The 16,099-nt window shown below is 38.0% G+C and overlaps 1 protein-coding gene across 1 annotated transcript; it reads right to left on the bottom strand.

Moving 5' to 3' along the window:
- Positions 1–7,176: 7,176 nt before the first annotated feature.
- Positions 7,177–8,352, bottom strand: LOC134818565 (uncharacterized). The gene is made up of 2 exons (XM_063828181.1): positions 8,265–8,352; positions 7,177–8,037 (listed from the first exon to the last, which is right to left on the bottom strand). Exons 1-2 carry the CDS (start codon positions 8,337–8,339, stop codon positions 7,426–7,428), a joined length of 687 nt encoding a protein of 228 aa, XP_063684251.1. The 5' UTR covers positions 8,340–8,352; the 3' UTR covers positions 7,177–7,425.
- Between the last annotated feature and the right edge of the window lie 7,747 nt (positions 8,353–16,099).

Below are 16,099 nucleotides of genomic sequence, written 5' to 3'. Positions count from 1 at the left end.
CGACTTCCACGATTGAAATTTAATTGTCATGATGGTTTTGAAAGCCATATTCGTGGAGATAATAGAAACACTCAATCGCAGATAACAAAGAAAGTTTAATAAGCTTCATCATTTCATCAAAACAAAAAACAATGAACTTTCTAGCATCATCATTTCAACAGATCAAATTTACTTTCAGCTTTAACGTTTTAGTTTTGCATTAGAGTAGATGTAGATCAATTTGTTGAATCTCTCAGGCTTAGTGCGTAGTCTTCTACTGCAGTAGATATACTCCATGTCTCTAAAATTTTGTTCACAGACTGAGGAAGAAGTCAGAACACTAAAAACTTTTCTAGCGATCAAATGGAGAACCTCATAACTCTGTGGGCTATAGTATCTCCAATACAACATAGGATTTTGTAGATTCTGCAACGAATCCAAATTTTAAAAACCGTGCGAAAGTTTGACACGTGCCGACACGTGCACTACATTATTGTATCTGCATACTTTTCCGCAGTATTTTAAAAGTACGTACTTGTACGATACTTTGAAAAGTACGTATGATACATACTTCTCATCTTAGGCCAGACCATTAACAATGGTCAAAAGCTTCCTCCGACCGGAATCAAACTTCCAGCACCTCAATTGTGTTATGTGCCATCTATAGTTGAGTGACTAATTGGTTTGTGGAGAAAAATTCGGTAAAAACTGTAAAATTTTGGTCGGGGAAATTTCGTTTAAAAAAACTGAAAATGGGACAAAAAATTAGAAAATATGATTTTTCCATTTTTTCGGCAATTTTGGCTTCCAGTACCTCAATTTGGGGAACCGGTCACTGCGGCGGAAGTCACTGCGGCGGTGGACGGTACAGCGGAGGACGGTAGAGCGGAGGACGGTACGGCGGTAGTTTCCAAAAAGGTTGGACGGTACGACGGGTCACATGACACCCACTTTACTTTGGACAGTACGGCGGTACTACTACTAGAAACTGTACCTAAGACAGAACTTACACATTCAACTTGTTTCTAAGTTTTGTTCTAGATTCGCATTATAAGTTATTTTTTATTTTCTCTTTATCATTTTGTATAATTCTTGTTAGTTTAGTTGTTCATTTTTTTTATTCAGGGCTTTGCAGACAATGTAAATCGAGAATATTGAGTTGTTGAAAATCAAAAAGTTAATATAACTTGACACACTCAATAGCAATATCTAAATCCCACAAATCATTATCAAGAAGTTACAGCAATCAATAATTCACGTAACACTTCTGAGCAGATCCAGGTAAGTCAAGACATCCTCTTCGTAAGAGTGGTAGTTCTGCACGATGCGGTGAATCCTCCTGTCCTTATCGCTGTGAGCTTTCTTCCTCTTCGGTGGGTTCTCTCCGACCAGGTAGACTGCGTGCTTCCCATCTGTTGAACTCTGCTCCATCTGAAGTGCTGTGATGAAATTGTAGATGGTTGGGTCAGCTATGTCGGCACTGTGTTGCAGTACTGGAGAGTGGAGATGGTAGTGCTAATGAGATAATCTCCTCAACTTTGATCCGCTTTATATACTGTTTGCCTCTATCATTATCTACGTTTCACTGAGCAACCTCTCTTCTTGGCTACGGTTGATCAGATTCCTGGATTTGATCCCTCGTGACGTGTTCTCATGCCCTTGTTATTACCCATTGCATCTCGGCGCAGTGATATGAGATCTCACCGTAACAAGCTCATCGTGCACTCGCTTAACCACCGTTGTGCAGACCGGACGCGATCTGATACGAACCAGAAAGTGGAACAAGAACTGCTCTTAGTAATCACAATGTATATATTAAACTTTATCAAATTTAATTTTAATTAAAATTAATTTCGAAGTAACAAAGAGGAAAATAGACCTTTTTAAAGCTAATCGATTTTGTTATATTAGCAGTGCTAGGTCTATCTTATAGGTACAGTTTAGTAATTAGTAGTAGTAGTACCGCCGTACTGTCCAAAGTAAAGTGGGTGTCATGTGATCCGCCGTACCGTCCAACCTTTTTGGAAACTACCGCCGTACCGTCCTCCGCTGTACCGTCCTCCGCCGGACTGTACACCGCCGCAGTGACTTCCGCCGCTGCGTCCTATACCCCTCAATTTGGTGTCATACCATCCTCAGTTAACTGACTAATTGGTCACTGGGCAAAAAGTCCATAAAATCTGGCAAATTACTGCTCAGACATTTTCAATTTCATATCTGAAAATGGGACAGAATTTGGAAAATATGAATTTTCGTTTTGTTAAACTTTCTGTAGGAAGCTTCCTCCGACCGGAATCAAACTTCCAGCACCTCAATTGTGTTATGTGCCATCTATAGGTGAGTGACTAATTGGTTTGTGGAGAAAAATTCGGTAAAAACTGTAAAATTTCGGTCGGGGAAATTTCGTCTTAGAAAACTGAAAATGGGACAAAAAATTAGAAATTATGATTTTTCCATTTTTTCGGCAATTTTGACTTCCAGTACTTCAATTAACCAAACTAAGTGAAACTGCAATATTTTATGTATTTACGAGATTTGCAAATAAATATAAAACCAAACAATGAATATAAATCAGTCCAATTTTCTAGAGATTATTTCTACCAACCGGCTGATTTATTACGATATTGTGATTCTTGTTTCAAAAACAATTTTACAGTTACTCTTCTTCTCCGTCAAATAAAACATGCCCTTTTTTCCTGCCAGGAGCATCTCTCTTCATCACAATATCCGAACCAGCTGTATTTCCTTCTCCCAAACCATCTGAAACAAAAATCGCTGAAGATCTAAATAAATTGATTATTAATATTACTATAAGATCAAAGCTAAAGAGAACCTACAGTGAAGTCTTGATATTTAGTTAATTGTTTTTAAGGACAGATTAGACTTGGGCGTTGTTTTTAAAAGTAAATCTTTTACTAATTTGCAAATTTCTTCAACTAGCCTGCATCACGAGATTTTGTAAAACTATTCAAATAAAACACCCGGACGAATTTATATTTACACTTACCTTCCAATTCTCTGTCGAAGAGAACAAACTTCCTTCCTTTCCCTTTCTTTTTCTCTCCATCTGCATCACAAATAAAAATGACGGCAAACATCAGTACGATCAAAAACAACTTCGTCATTTTGTGATTGCTTAAATGTTAAATGTTAAAGTAGAAAACTGAATTTCTCTGTGAAAAACTTCCTTTTTATAGTCTTTGCTGGGTGAGGCAATGCAGTGCTCCACGGAAAATCTTTTGTTTTAATTTTAAATGTTTTATTTGTTTTAAATGTTTTCTTTGTTCTATTTTTGTTGCGCTCGCTGTGGAAATGCTTTTTTGTTATAATAAACTGTTAGGTCCGAAATGGTGCAATATGTTTTTAGTTTTTCAGCAAATAAAGAAATCAAACCAATATTTTACTTTTAGCTCCCAGAGGAAATATAACGATGGCACTAAAAATGCTAAAAGAAATGGCGGTCAAATGTGAAATGGTCTCATGCCACGTAATATTACTAAATAAACCTTAAATATTTCCATAATTATTGAGCAGGACATACCTAGTTAGCTAGCTCTAAAGCTCTTTGAATAGGAAACTTCACTTTAACTCGTCAGTTCGAAACATGTTGAAGTATGAAATGAAATGAAATGAAATAATGTGCTTATATCCCGCCCATATGGTTAGCTGCCGGCACAAGTGCCAGCTACTAACCATGTCAGAGCGGCTCTAAAGGGTGAGTGAAAAAGACAAGCGTGGAAATGAATATGACAATGTCGTAAATAATTTAAATTAGTCTAGGATCTTGTCCTCACAACAAATAATACCACTTCTGATATAATAGCGTCTATTCAAATCGTCCTTAGCCTTCTGTTTCATTTCCAATACCAGCAGATGGTGTTTGGTTTGCTCCTCAGGTGACCGATCCGGAGAAATGAAAACTGTTTTGTGGTGCTGACTCAGTTTCAGTTTTTTCGATTTCAATAATATCTCGTGGACATTGTTGGTATTTGAGACCGATATTTTGACAGGTCTGGTCTTGTCGGCTAATGTCCTTCCAATCCTGACAGCTTTATAGCGTGGTTTTACTTCGATTTGTTCAAACAGTTCGTCTACTTTATCGGATAGTTTCTCATCATCTGTCTCCATTAAACCAAACACGACCAAATTCCTACTGCGGTCCTCTTTCGATACAGCACTCTGAACTACCTTTTTCAAGCTCTGTTCTGTCATTGCAGTTTCCGGCGGGACCTTCGAAACAGCTTTACTGTATGACCTGATCTCAGCTTGTACACTTTCCTGAACGGCAGATTTAACGGTGGTCTGAACATATTCCAACTGCTTTGATTTGCCCTCAAGAAGTTCACTCTGCAGTTTAATCACCGAATTTTGAGATCGAATAAGAGAGTTCTTCAACTCCTCCACATCTTCTTTCATTTTGACAGCTTCTCCTACAAATTGTTTCATATGCCTGTACACACTGTACAATAAATTTGACATAACTTTCTTAGTCGGTTTCCCTGGTTTTTCAAATTGTTCTGCTGAGAACTCTGATTCATCACAGTTTGAGGCTTCTTCAAGTTCTGTAATCCAAGACTGGAAATCCTGATGCGTTTCAGTCAAATACACAGAGCGAGCTGACACACGCTCTAATAACTCCATATCGTCCATGATGTACGTAACTTGTATTACAAGGCTACACGGTGAGCGCAGTGTAATTAAACGATTTTACTGATAAGAGAGCAACTGTTATCAACACACAAGCTAAAAGATCATACGATTAAATAAGAACGATAAATAAGATTTACCGATTAAATATCAAAGCCATTAATTTCGTGTTCGGCAAAAAAATATTGGGATTTTACAAGTTATACCGAAATGATAGTGTCAAATCACTTTAAGCGTTTAGCTATGTTCCCTAGCAGTCACTCATATAACTAACAAACACCCATATTACTAGCAATCACTCATATTATATAAATATCTCCGGGATTTCGACGCGGGATCATATTATCACTCAGCCCGGCCCGCTGTTAGATAAACATCTCAAGGTGATATCATCCCGCCCCGGAAATTTGTATAAACCCGGCCCGCTTTTTAGTCGTAACTGATGTTTATCATTCAATTCTCCGACTTACAATAATCAATGATACTGCTGATTTGAACTCGATAATAGTAGAACAGTTAGACGCGCGATCACGTGGGCGCGTCACGTGCGTACCACGTGCCACCAATAGCATACGCCGAGTCTATACCACGTGACACGAAAGCGCACCACGTGATATGATTATGAAACATCGTAACCGTCCACTTCTTTTACACGCAAATTCCTGGGAACGTTGCCAAAACAGCTAATTCTTGGAATTTCTCCAACGCGTGGCGTGAGAAGTTGGCGACTAGCCAGCTACCCTTGTCCGTGCCCTAAAAATAGTATTGTTTTGCTTGCTCTCCTTCCAGCTCTTGTTCCTGCTAACGTTCAAGCTATTGCTCCACTATGACAGATCGGTTTGACATTCAGATTGATGAACTGCTTTCCAATCGTGTTCCGGACAATACAGTTAGAGTCAACAACTGGGCTCTAAACAAATTTAATTCTTGGCTTCAGTCATCCAGATTTGCTCGTGACTTCAATGACTTTGACCAAATTCCTGTTCAACGACTCAACTACATTTTAGAGTGCTTTCTTGTTTCTGTTGGATTTGACTTGAAGATGAAGACTATGTATTCTGTCTTTACCGCTTTAAACCGAAAATATTACTAAAATCAGACCCGTATTCCGAAATAAAAACTATTTTATCACTCTCTTCTAAAGTATAAATCCCTTGTCGAAATCGCCGGAGATAATTATAATCCATAAACACTTCACGCTCAGGGCTGAATAAATGTAATCCCTCAGCTGGCGCTTCGGGATTTACTGGGCCGCGCTCAGCCTGTCATTCCGCCAAATCTTTATGTTAATGAACATAATAGCCTGGGGTCCTCAGGTAATTCGGGATTACATATTAACACAAAACTCGTGCGCTGCGCGCACTCGTATGTGTTTATCAGATCATCCCGCTAGCGCGGGATGATCTGTTATATAAACCCTTTGCGTGGCGGGTTTATGTTATTATCAGTAGCAGTCACTCATATCAGTAGCAATCAGTACAATTAATGATTTTCCATCGTACGTACTACTACTGAGTACTAGGGGTTGGGCTGTAGGGGAATTATTATTTTCTCACCCGAGGAACTTCTTTCTGATTTGTATAACTGCAAGGATCAATACAGTCGGGAGTGGAAAAGTCTCCACTTAGTGGAGCCGTACTTTTTAGTTGTGTTCTGTTTGTACATTTGTCCGTTTGTACATTTGTACATTTGTCCCTTTGTCCGCCGGTATGTCGCACAACCAACTTTACCAGCCGTTTTATGTCAAGTTCATGGTATTTTTAGTGATTGTTGGGGGGAGTGTGATTGGAGCAAGTGTGGTCATTTCCTGTTTTCAAAATGAGAAGTGGTAGGTTACTGGTACAGGTAAGATTACACAGAGTTCTACAGTTGTACCTGATTTAGAAGCAAATCATATAGAGCTGATTGGTTAATGTTTAAGGGCTAAGGCTTACAGCTGATTGGTCAATACTGACAGCTGATTGGTAAATACTGACAGCTGATTGGTCAATACTGACAGCTGATCGGTAAATATACAGCTGATTGGTCAATACTGCCAGCTGATTGGTCAAGGCTGACAGCTGATTGGTAAATACTGACAGCTGATTGGTCAATACTGACAGCTGATTGGCAAATACTGACAGCTGATTGGTAAATACTGACAGCTGAATAGTCAATACTGACAGCTGATTTGTCCCCCTATTTCAGGTATGAAGGATTAACCCGCCCCAGCTATGCCCCGGCTGTCTGGGTGATAGCTCCAGTATTTACACTTTCTTTCCTGTTGGAGTCACTGAGTGCCTGGTTTGTGTGGTATTCTAACGGCTTCAAACATAGCTATCAGCATATCCTCATCTACTGTGCTCAGGTGCAAATTTTCAGACTATAAAATAACCCAACGAAACCACTTTAACTAGACAGTAGACAACTAACAGAATTAGTGCTGGGACGATCGCCAGTTAAACTTATTCATATGATTGTACTTCAAGTAGGATTCACTTATTAAGATCGACACTAAAAGTTCGTTGTGCTTTCTCTTAGCTAAACATTTTACAAATTATAAATGTCTGCTGTTCCGTAAAATAAAAACTTAAACATGATACTCTTAAAAAATGAAGCGATGGAAAGTAATTAAATGCGACGGCCAGCAACTACTTTCATCCAGCAATACTTATTAGATATAATTATGAAGGAAGATAGGTCATTGCCCCATAGATTATATCATGCAAGAAAGAAACACGATAAAAACCCTTTTGATCAGGATATTCGCCAAGTCAATAATCAAACAATCCCACCAGAATAAGTTTTGTTCAGTTTGAATTAGCAAATGTATCCAACAGCCACCCATTCAACATTCCAACCCCAGGACTCAGCGTTTCCACTCTGAGGACTGTGCTGTAGTCCCTCTACCCACATAATGAAAGAGGTTGTGGTTGTGGTGTAGACTGCAGCAAGACCGGTAGCTCTCCACTGAGCGCTTTTCCCCTCCACCGAGGTGGTGACAGTTGGTACCTTGACAAACCCACACTTACTGATGTCCACACTCAACTTAACTCCGTGAGAGGAAACATCATTCCAGGTGGTGGTGCCTCGACCAGTCGTTCCAGCACATACTCGAGCACATCTAGCCTCCCCCGGCTGTTCCTCCCCGCTCACTATCATCACCTCCCGAGGGGTAGCTTTTAGGTCCGCCATACCTTCCTCAACTGATGTCTTAAAGTCCGCTATTTCTTCTTCAACTGATGTCTTCAAGTCCGCTATTTCTTCTTCAACTGAGGTCTTCAGGTTTCGCATATCGGCTTTGGTATCGGCAAACGAGATGGTAAGATCAGCGACTTTTTCCGTGAGCTTGGTAACCAAGTCGTCCAGTAAGACTATGCTCTGCATCGATGAGTGGAGCAAATCCTTGAGGTCAGCCACATCGTCTTCGTTCTAAAATTTGACGAGGATAAACAGGGTTATACATGTTGTAGACATGTTATAGGCAATGTTATAGGCACAGTTCATGGTTAGATTTGAAATTTTAAATACTGATATGAATTGAGAAATTGTACTAACAAGAATACGAAATATTAGCTATTTAACGATAAAATAGCTTTTAGCTTCTGCATCTGAAACTACTACTAAAGAAACCATAATAAGTTCAATATTTAACTTACGATGTTGTTATTTCTACTGGGCGGAGTGCAAGTACTCGACACTGAAGCTATTAAGAAGATGAATCCAAGTACCATGTCAAAAAACTCTCTGCCTTCGAAGTTAAGTTTTATAAAAAATTCACAATTGCCGAGTTTTCAATATTAATTATTAATCATCACTCAATATTTTGAACGTGCTGTTCAAAAGGAAAAAAGCTTTCGAATCATATCGGATCTGACTATGATTTAAATATCAGATCATACAAACAAATTTAACGAATAATAGGTTATACAGTTGGCATGTTCAAAATTCTAAGCGCATTAACTGAATTACTGAAACTGCGTTATACTTATATTTTTCGTAAAACTACAAAAATAAACGTTGCAACCCTATGGAGTCTTATTAGCTGAATCAAAGTTTGGTACTGGTAAAAATCACGAATAAAATAATGGATTGTGGATGGATTTACAGTCCCCCAATTCATAATATTAATATAATTATAAATAAATTCTTATCGTGATTATGTGTGAAAATTTGGCGTCTGATTGCATTAAGTTAAACTTGATGCTTGAGTTACTGGCACGCCCGTTTTTATTCGACCGAATTATGATATTAATTTCATTTATTATTTACAACTAATTACCTAATAGGTTGATAAAGTTAACGTGTTCAAAAACTCCAAACTCATACTGAATTTGAAACTACGTTCGCGTTATATTTTCTGTAAAACTACACGGAGAAAGTATTCAACTCTATAATGGAGTCTTATTAGCTGAATCAAGCTTTGGTGCTGGTAGAGATCACGAATAAAACAATCAACAATGGATTGTGGATGGATTTACTGTCCCCCAATTCAATTTTCATAATATCAATAAATTGTTATCGTAATTATGTGTGAACATTTGGCGTCCGATTGTCATTTGTGGGGGAGTTTGAACTTATTCATACTGGCACGTCCGTTTTTATCCGACCGAATTATATTTATGATATTAATTCCATCAATTTGCAATATAATATGAATAATACTAATAGTTTCATTTCCCCTCCCAGTACGCTTGTACTCTAGCTTGGTTTCCGACGTTCTTTGGGTACGAGTTTACAATGGCAGGGATAGTTGTTCTCATTGGCTCCTGGACCCTCACTATGCTCACCTTGGTAATATAGAGCCAAATTGTTGGAACAGTGCCATTTAATGCTAATTCATGGTTAAAATAGGAGTTTGCCATTATCGGACTTTCTGTACTCAATATTTACCTGTAAATTGTAATTATAAATTTACTGATCAGCGACATTCAATTTAATGATCAGTAACACTAACAGTAATTATCATCACTTTCACTTTCACTTTCAGTTAGCATTCTCCCGGTGCACGTGGTTAGCTGCTGTTCTCTTCACTTTCCCACTTACCTGGAAAACCTACTGTTTGATATGGGGAATGGACGTTATGATCAATAATCCCGGAAGATGAAATTTGAAATTGGGAAATGTTTGTCCGAGGAGGGGTGCTGGCGTCGCCCGATTAACTTATTAAAAATCGGATTATTAATCATGATCCAGATAGGTCATGATTTAGATTGAAAAATACTGTGATTTGATCGCGATTACAGCAAATAGCACGCAAGTGAGATTGAGAAAAATGGGATTACATGTCATAAGATTGAGTCACAACCACCGAACTTATTTTAGAGTGAAATCTGATTTATTCTGAATCGATAATTTAATTGTTGTATTTTATTTTATTCTAGTTTTGTGTGAGCACAGAAGTCCAGAATCTGATTATATTTCATGGTTCATCACTACAGATGTTAAAACATCAATAAATGAAACACATAATTCATATTGATTCAAACCAAAACTTCCACATTATATACACAATCACAATCACAAGGTTGAGCTTGCATAAACAGGCTGGTTCAAATGAATAATCCTTTAGTTTTTCTTTCGGTTTCTCTTCCACTTTGTTATCGTTCATCGACAGTTAGTGTCCTTATTGCGGGTTAGCTCCCTGCAAATGTATGACATTTTATAACATTACATAACCTGGGGACCTCCGGCTTCAATCATTATCAAACGAACTAAGATATGGTAGAGCCACTCTATTTATGTAACACTAACAACATAAAACATTATCACTGGATCAGGATGGTTGTTTAATAAGTTTAGTTAAAATAAACTCACCCCGTTTGCACCCCGTCCCCACCAGTTTGGCCATGCCGGCCACTGCTCCTCTTCAGATCCCAGAATGGGTGTATGCAAACTCTCCTCACCGCCGGTTATTACACCACATTCCACTAAAACTAACTCCGCTATCATTGCCAGGAACAGAGAACTGAAATGATGGTAAATTTCAGATCTGTAGAATTGTAAGGTAATGAACTTGCAGTTTGGACTGGTGATCCATTTGCGATGAATTTCAAAACAGCCGGTACATATAAAACCCATAACTGGCGAAGTAAATCAGGCCCAGTAAATCGAGAATATACTGTATCAGTATGATGATAACTTACGCTAGCAGAAAGAATACTGAGGACTTGATCATGATGAGATGGTGATTGAGGAAACTTGAAATTCTGTAGTAAAATCACCGAGTCAAACTTTGAGAGTGAGGCAGTGCTACAGAATCTGCCACATTTATACCTTTTAGCTTGCTTTGTTTCCCTGCACCAAATCAGCTCCGGGCGGCCACTTGACCACGTGGGCGCCCACGTGGGTGTTATGTCACGTGATGAGGCGCTCTTTATAATTATTAGTTGTCTGAAATTACTGTTTGCAATACTTAATTTCATTCTGTGTTTGATTGGCTCCAAAGATTGCTCTAGCTTTATCCCAATTTGCTGAGAGTAACCTCGATTGTCTGTTATAAATCTGTAACTCATTGATTGGGTGCTGATCGAGATCGTTGAAATGTTAGTTCAATACGATCCAAGCAAAGATTTCAGCTCTTGCAGAGTTAACGTGCTAAATTTTCTATTTTGATATATCAATATCTTCCTAAAAGTAAGGGGTCGTTTACATATTACGACCGAACCCCCCCCCCCCCCCCCCCCCCCCCTATATTACGTAATCAAGGTTTGACCCCCGGCCCCCCCTCCTATATTACGTTATTATTTATTAAAAGCTATCACAACGGATTAATGGATGAAATAATCGCAAAGCACTTACTAAACGAAAATTGGTTTAAAAAACGAAAATTATGATTACATAATTAACAAAAATTGTCCAATTGGTATTTCGAAAATCGGTAAAAAATTAAAATTTTGATTACGTAATCAACGACCAAAACCCCCCCCCCCCCCCGTAATCAACCGTAAGCATTTGAAACCCCCCCCCCCCCCTCGGCTGATTACGTAATATGTGAACGACCCCTAAAAGCAAATATTACATATATCGCTATTATCAAAATACTGTGATTGGTATTCCAGGTAGCTCTTGCAAGTGAATGTAGTACTAATATTTGAAAAAGATGCCTGATAGCTTACACTCATTAACACAGTACGTATAGTTCTATAATAATCCGGAATTTGAACATAAATCGTTCACCCGTCAGTAGTGTATGAGGAATTATATGAGGGTACCCGTCATTATTAATAATGTCCGTCATTAGTTTGAATATACAGACCTATTAATATTTCATCAGATATACAATGGTCAATCTGTACGTCACAAAATACCATGAGGGAATCTTACCTGGGTTGTAGAATGATTAATAAGTTTAATTACCTATTGATTAATTAAAGTGTAATTAATAAATATTACAGGTAAATGATTATTGGGCTTTTACCTAAGAATGTATTATTGGTTTTTTCAATTCTGCCTAGATGGATAACCTTTGCAAAGTGTCTGAAGAAGGACTCTATAGCGAAGGTGGGGGTAGTGAAGATCAGGAAAGAGAGGGAGATGGAAGTCAGAGTTGTCAGCGCGGCTTTACTCGGCATCTGTTGGAAACATCACTGATTAAATAGTTTTAATTAACCAATATCAGTGTCCTCTATAATTCTATAATTGACCGATAAAAACCCAGTATCACTGTCACGTGTCTAAGGTTCGACCGGGATCCCGGCTTAATCCCGGCTAAAATGCCGAATTTTGACCGGGACCGAACCGAATTTAGACACGTGTCTAACAAATGGCTCACCAGAATTTATATTTATAATTATATGGGGTATATGTAACTGAGTAACTCAAAATCTATAACAAATAACTGTAACTTAACTAACGGTTTGTTACGGAGAGAATGGGGCTGGGTATGAATTACCAAATATTCCACTGCACAAAGTTAGGAATCTTTGAAAAAACACTTTTGCAGTTTGCACCCAAAAAACCTTTAAAAATTGATTACCCAAAAAAACCTTTAAAAATTGATTACTAAGTCATGTTTTTAGTAATTCATGACAGAAATTTTGAAATTAGGAAAATCTGTTGAATTTAAAATCTGATGAATGTATAATAAATGTTGAATTTATTGAATTCATTGTCATTTTCTTCAATTTATGTTTATACAAGATTATTACGCTTAACTACATAATTACTATCACAGCTACACTCGGTTGCTATGATCCTGTTATAACATCATCATTCATCGTGGTAAGGTAACATGACACAATATGTGTTACCTTGGTAACATGAGCTGCATTATCAGCAATACCTCCATGGTGTCAATGCCTGCAGTTGCTCACTGCTGCTTTGGCCAAACTTGTATCCAATTTGGTAACCTTCTTCGCTTATTTTCTATTTTCTGGGTTACTACTTGTTTCCTCCTATTATGTAACTAAATTAACACTGGAATTTAGTTTTGGAGAGGAGATATCTCGAACTTATATTCATTTTGTTTTCTAGTGACGTTTGTTCAAAGGCACCGTTAGTTAGGTCGTTTTAGTGAATCAGAATGGAGCAGAAAAATGTTCCAGACCTTAAAGATGAGATGAAGATGGAAGAAGAAAGTATTCCACCAGAATTGATCAAGACGGAGATTAAGAAGGAGTCCGAAGATAACTTATCTATTAAATCAGAAGTGTATTCGAATGGTGTTTCTCAGTTGTATTGTCCCAATCAGGAATCAGCATTAGTTCCACACCAATCGGTTTATACCAGTGAAAATGCTTACATTCGCTCTGAATGTTCCTACAGTGCTTGCAGAAAAACGTCTTTAGTTTCCCATCAAGGCGTTCATACCGGCATAAAACCTTTCAAATGCTCTGAATGTTCCTACCGTGCAAGCCAAAAATCAGACCTAGTTAAACATCAGCGGACTCATACAGGCGAAAAATCGTACAAATGCTCTGAATGTTCCTACCGTGCAAGCCAAAAATCAAACTTGGTTCAACATCAAATGACTCATACAGGCGAAAAATGGTACCAATGCTCTGAATGTTCCTACCGTGCAAGCCAAAAACCAGACATGGTTCAACATCAGCGGACTCATACCGGTGAAAAACCGTTTAAATGCTCCGAATGTTCCTACCGTGCAAATAGCCAAAAATCAAACTTAGTTCAACATCAGCGGACTCATATCTGTGAAAAACTGTATAAATGCTCTGAATGTTCGTACAGTGCAATCCTAAAATCACAATTGGTTAAACATCAGCGGATTCATATCTGTGAAAAACTGTATAAATGCTCTGAATGTTCCTACCATACAAGCCAAAAATCAGACCTGGTTAAACATCAGCGGACTCATACAGGCGAAAAATCGTACCAATGCTCTGAATGTTCCTACCGTGCAAGCCAAAAATCAAACTTGGTTCAACATCAAATGACTCATACAGGCGAAAAATGGTACCAATGCTCTGAATGTTCCTACCGTGCAAGCCAAAAACCAGACATGGTTCAACATCAGCGGACTCGTACCGGTGAAAAACCGTTTAAATGCTCCGAATGTTCCTACCGTGCAAATAGCCAAAAATCAAACTTAGTTCAACATCAGCGGACTCATATCTGTGAAAAACTGTATAAATGCTCTGAATGTTCGTACAGTGCAATCCTAAAATCACAATTGGTTAAACATCAGCGGATTCATACCGGTGAAAAACCGTATAAATGCTCTGAATGTTCCTACCGTGCAAGCCGAAAATCAGACCTGGTTAATCATCAGTGGACTCATACCGGTGAAAAACCGTATAAATGCATTCAATGTTCCTACAGTGCAATCCGAAAATCACAATTGGTTAAACATCAAATGACTCATACAGGCGAAAAACCGTATAAATGCTCTGAATGTTCGTACAGTGCAAGCCACATATCAACACTGGTTTACCATCAAATGACTCATACAGGCGAAAAACCGTATCAGCGGAACGATATCGAAGAGAAATCACATCATTCTCACGAAAGCAGTTTCAGTCAGGCTTCGAATTACGTCCAAAACAGTTGCGTTGGAGGACCTATTTTTGTTAAGCCTCTGCCATTCGTGAAGCCTTTCACATTTGTAAAGCCCCTGAATTTCGCTGACCCCTTTTTTTCCAGTTCCAGATTACTTCCCAGTTTCTTCCCCAATTATCAACCATCAGCTCCTCTCACCTTCTCACCTGGTGAATCTGTTGTCACACCTGCTGATCCCACTATCTCACCTACCTACTCTACAACGTTTCCTTCTCCCTCTCATATTTCCTGCCAGTACAGCGACCATGGGACGTAAAAATCTAATGGCATAGTCTGCTACTTATTCGCTTATAATGGAGTCCCCCTTGGAATTACATTCATCTTATAGTTATTAATCTGAGAGGGAATTACAAACGATAAAATAAACTATCAGCAGTTTTACACACTGCCCCCAATGTAAAAACATAAAAATTAAGCTGAACGATTTGCCTAAGAGTATACCCAGCATTTTGATACTGGGTATACTCTTAGGTACAATTCACTTAAATATAAACATAACGATAAAGAAAATGTCGATTTGATGCATGAATTTGTATCTTTGACTGCTAATCGGATTGCGGATAGTGCTGCGTGGAAGGACAAACAACTAACCGAGTAAGGAATGCGCGGGCCCGAAAGGTTTTGCACACACCAAAATGCTAGACGTTAGTTCGGATGAGTTTTAAATTGTTGACTTAAAGAGGGTTCTGTTTGGAGTTGCTATTGTGGATTGCAGTCTTGCTGTGACAGAAAGTTTATAATATTTGTGATTCAAAAGGAAACATTGCATTAATTCCAGAATTTTATTTGTGTTCTTACATCGAGCTAACTGAAAACACCTTTAAGTTTAAGACCCGATTCAGTTCACACACAAGCTCCTTCAAACTCTAGAAGTTGCGAAATCAGAGGGAGTTATCATAGTTTTAAACTAATATAATTAGTTTAATTCTAATTCAATATTGACTCTTTGGAGGAATATATGATTAACACGTTGATCCTCATTAAGGGGAGATACACCAAAAACGTTTTTGCTTCGAACATCGATTTTATTTTATATTATGGTTAAATAGACAAAAAGAATAAGATTGCACACCTTCAAAATTTTCTAAAAATATTCCCTCATCGAGAAAAATAATATTTTTCTTTTTCGAAAATTTTTAAAATTTGGAGAAGTCTGTCACTGTTATACCGATAACTCGGCCATTTTAAAAGTTTTTTGGCTGATTTTTTACTGAACATTACTTACACTCCGTACAAGACAACCCATTAAAGAATTATATAATTGAACAATAAATGACCAAGTTACAGACCAAACAAGGTGAAAAAAGAAAAATTGGGATTTTTGCCTACCACCAAAGTTGTACATTTTACCACTCGCCCAGGTCATCGGATATCGCTTCAAAAATTTTTGTGAGTGTAGCTGATGATCATATCAAACTTTTTGGAACAGGATTTCTCTCAGTTTTGAGTTTTAAGGTATGAAATGTGGCCTAAACGA

The sequence above is a fragment of the Bolinopsis microptera genome, chromosome 7 (genome assembly GCF_026151205.1).
Source record: "Bolinopsis microptera isolate Bmic1 chromosome 7, MBARI_Bmic_1.0, whole genome shotgun sequence".
Lineage (NCBI taxonomy): Eukaryota > Metazoa > Ctenophora > Tentaculata > Lobata > Bolinopsidae > Bolinopsis > Bolinopsis microptera.
Note: the sequence above shows the minus strand (reverse complement) of the source record. Positions and strands in the feature narration are given on the sequence as shown.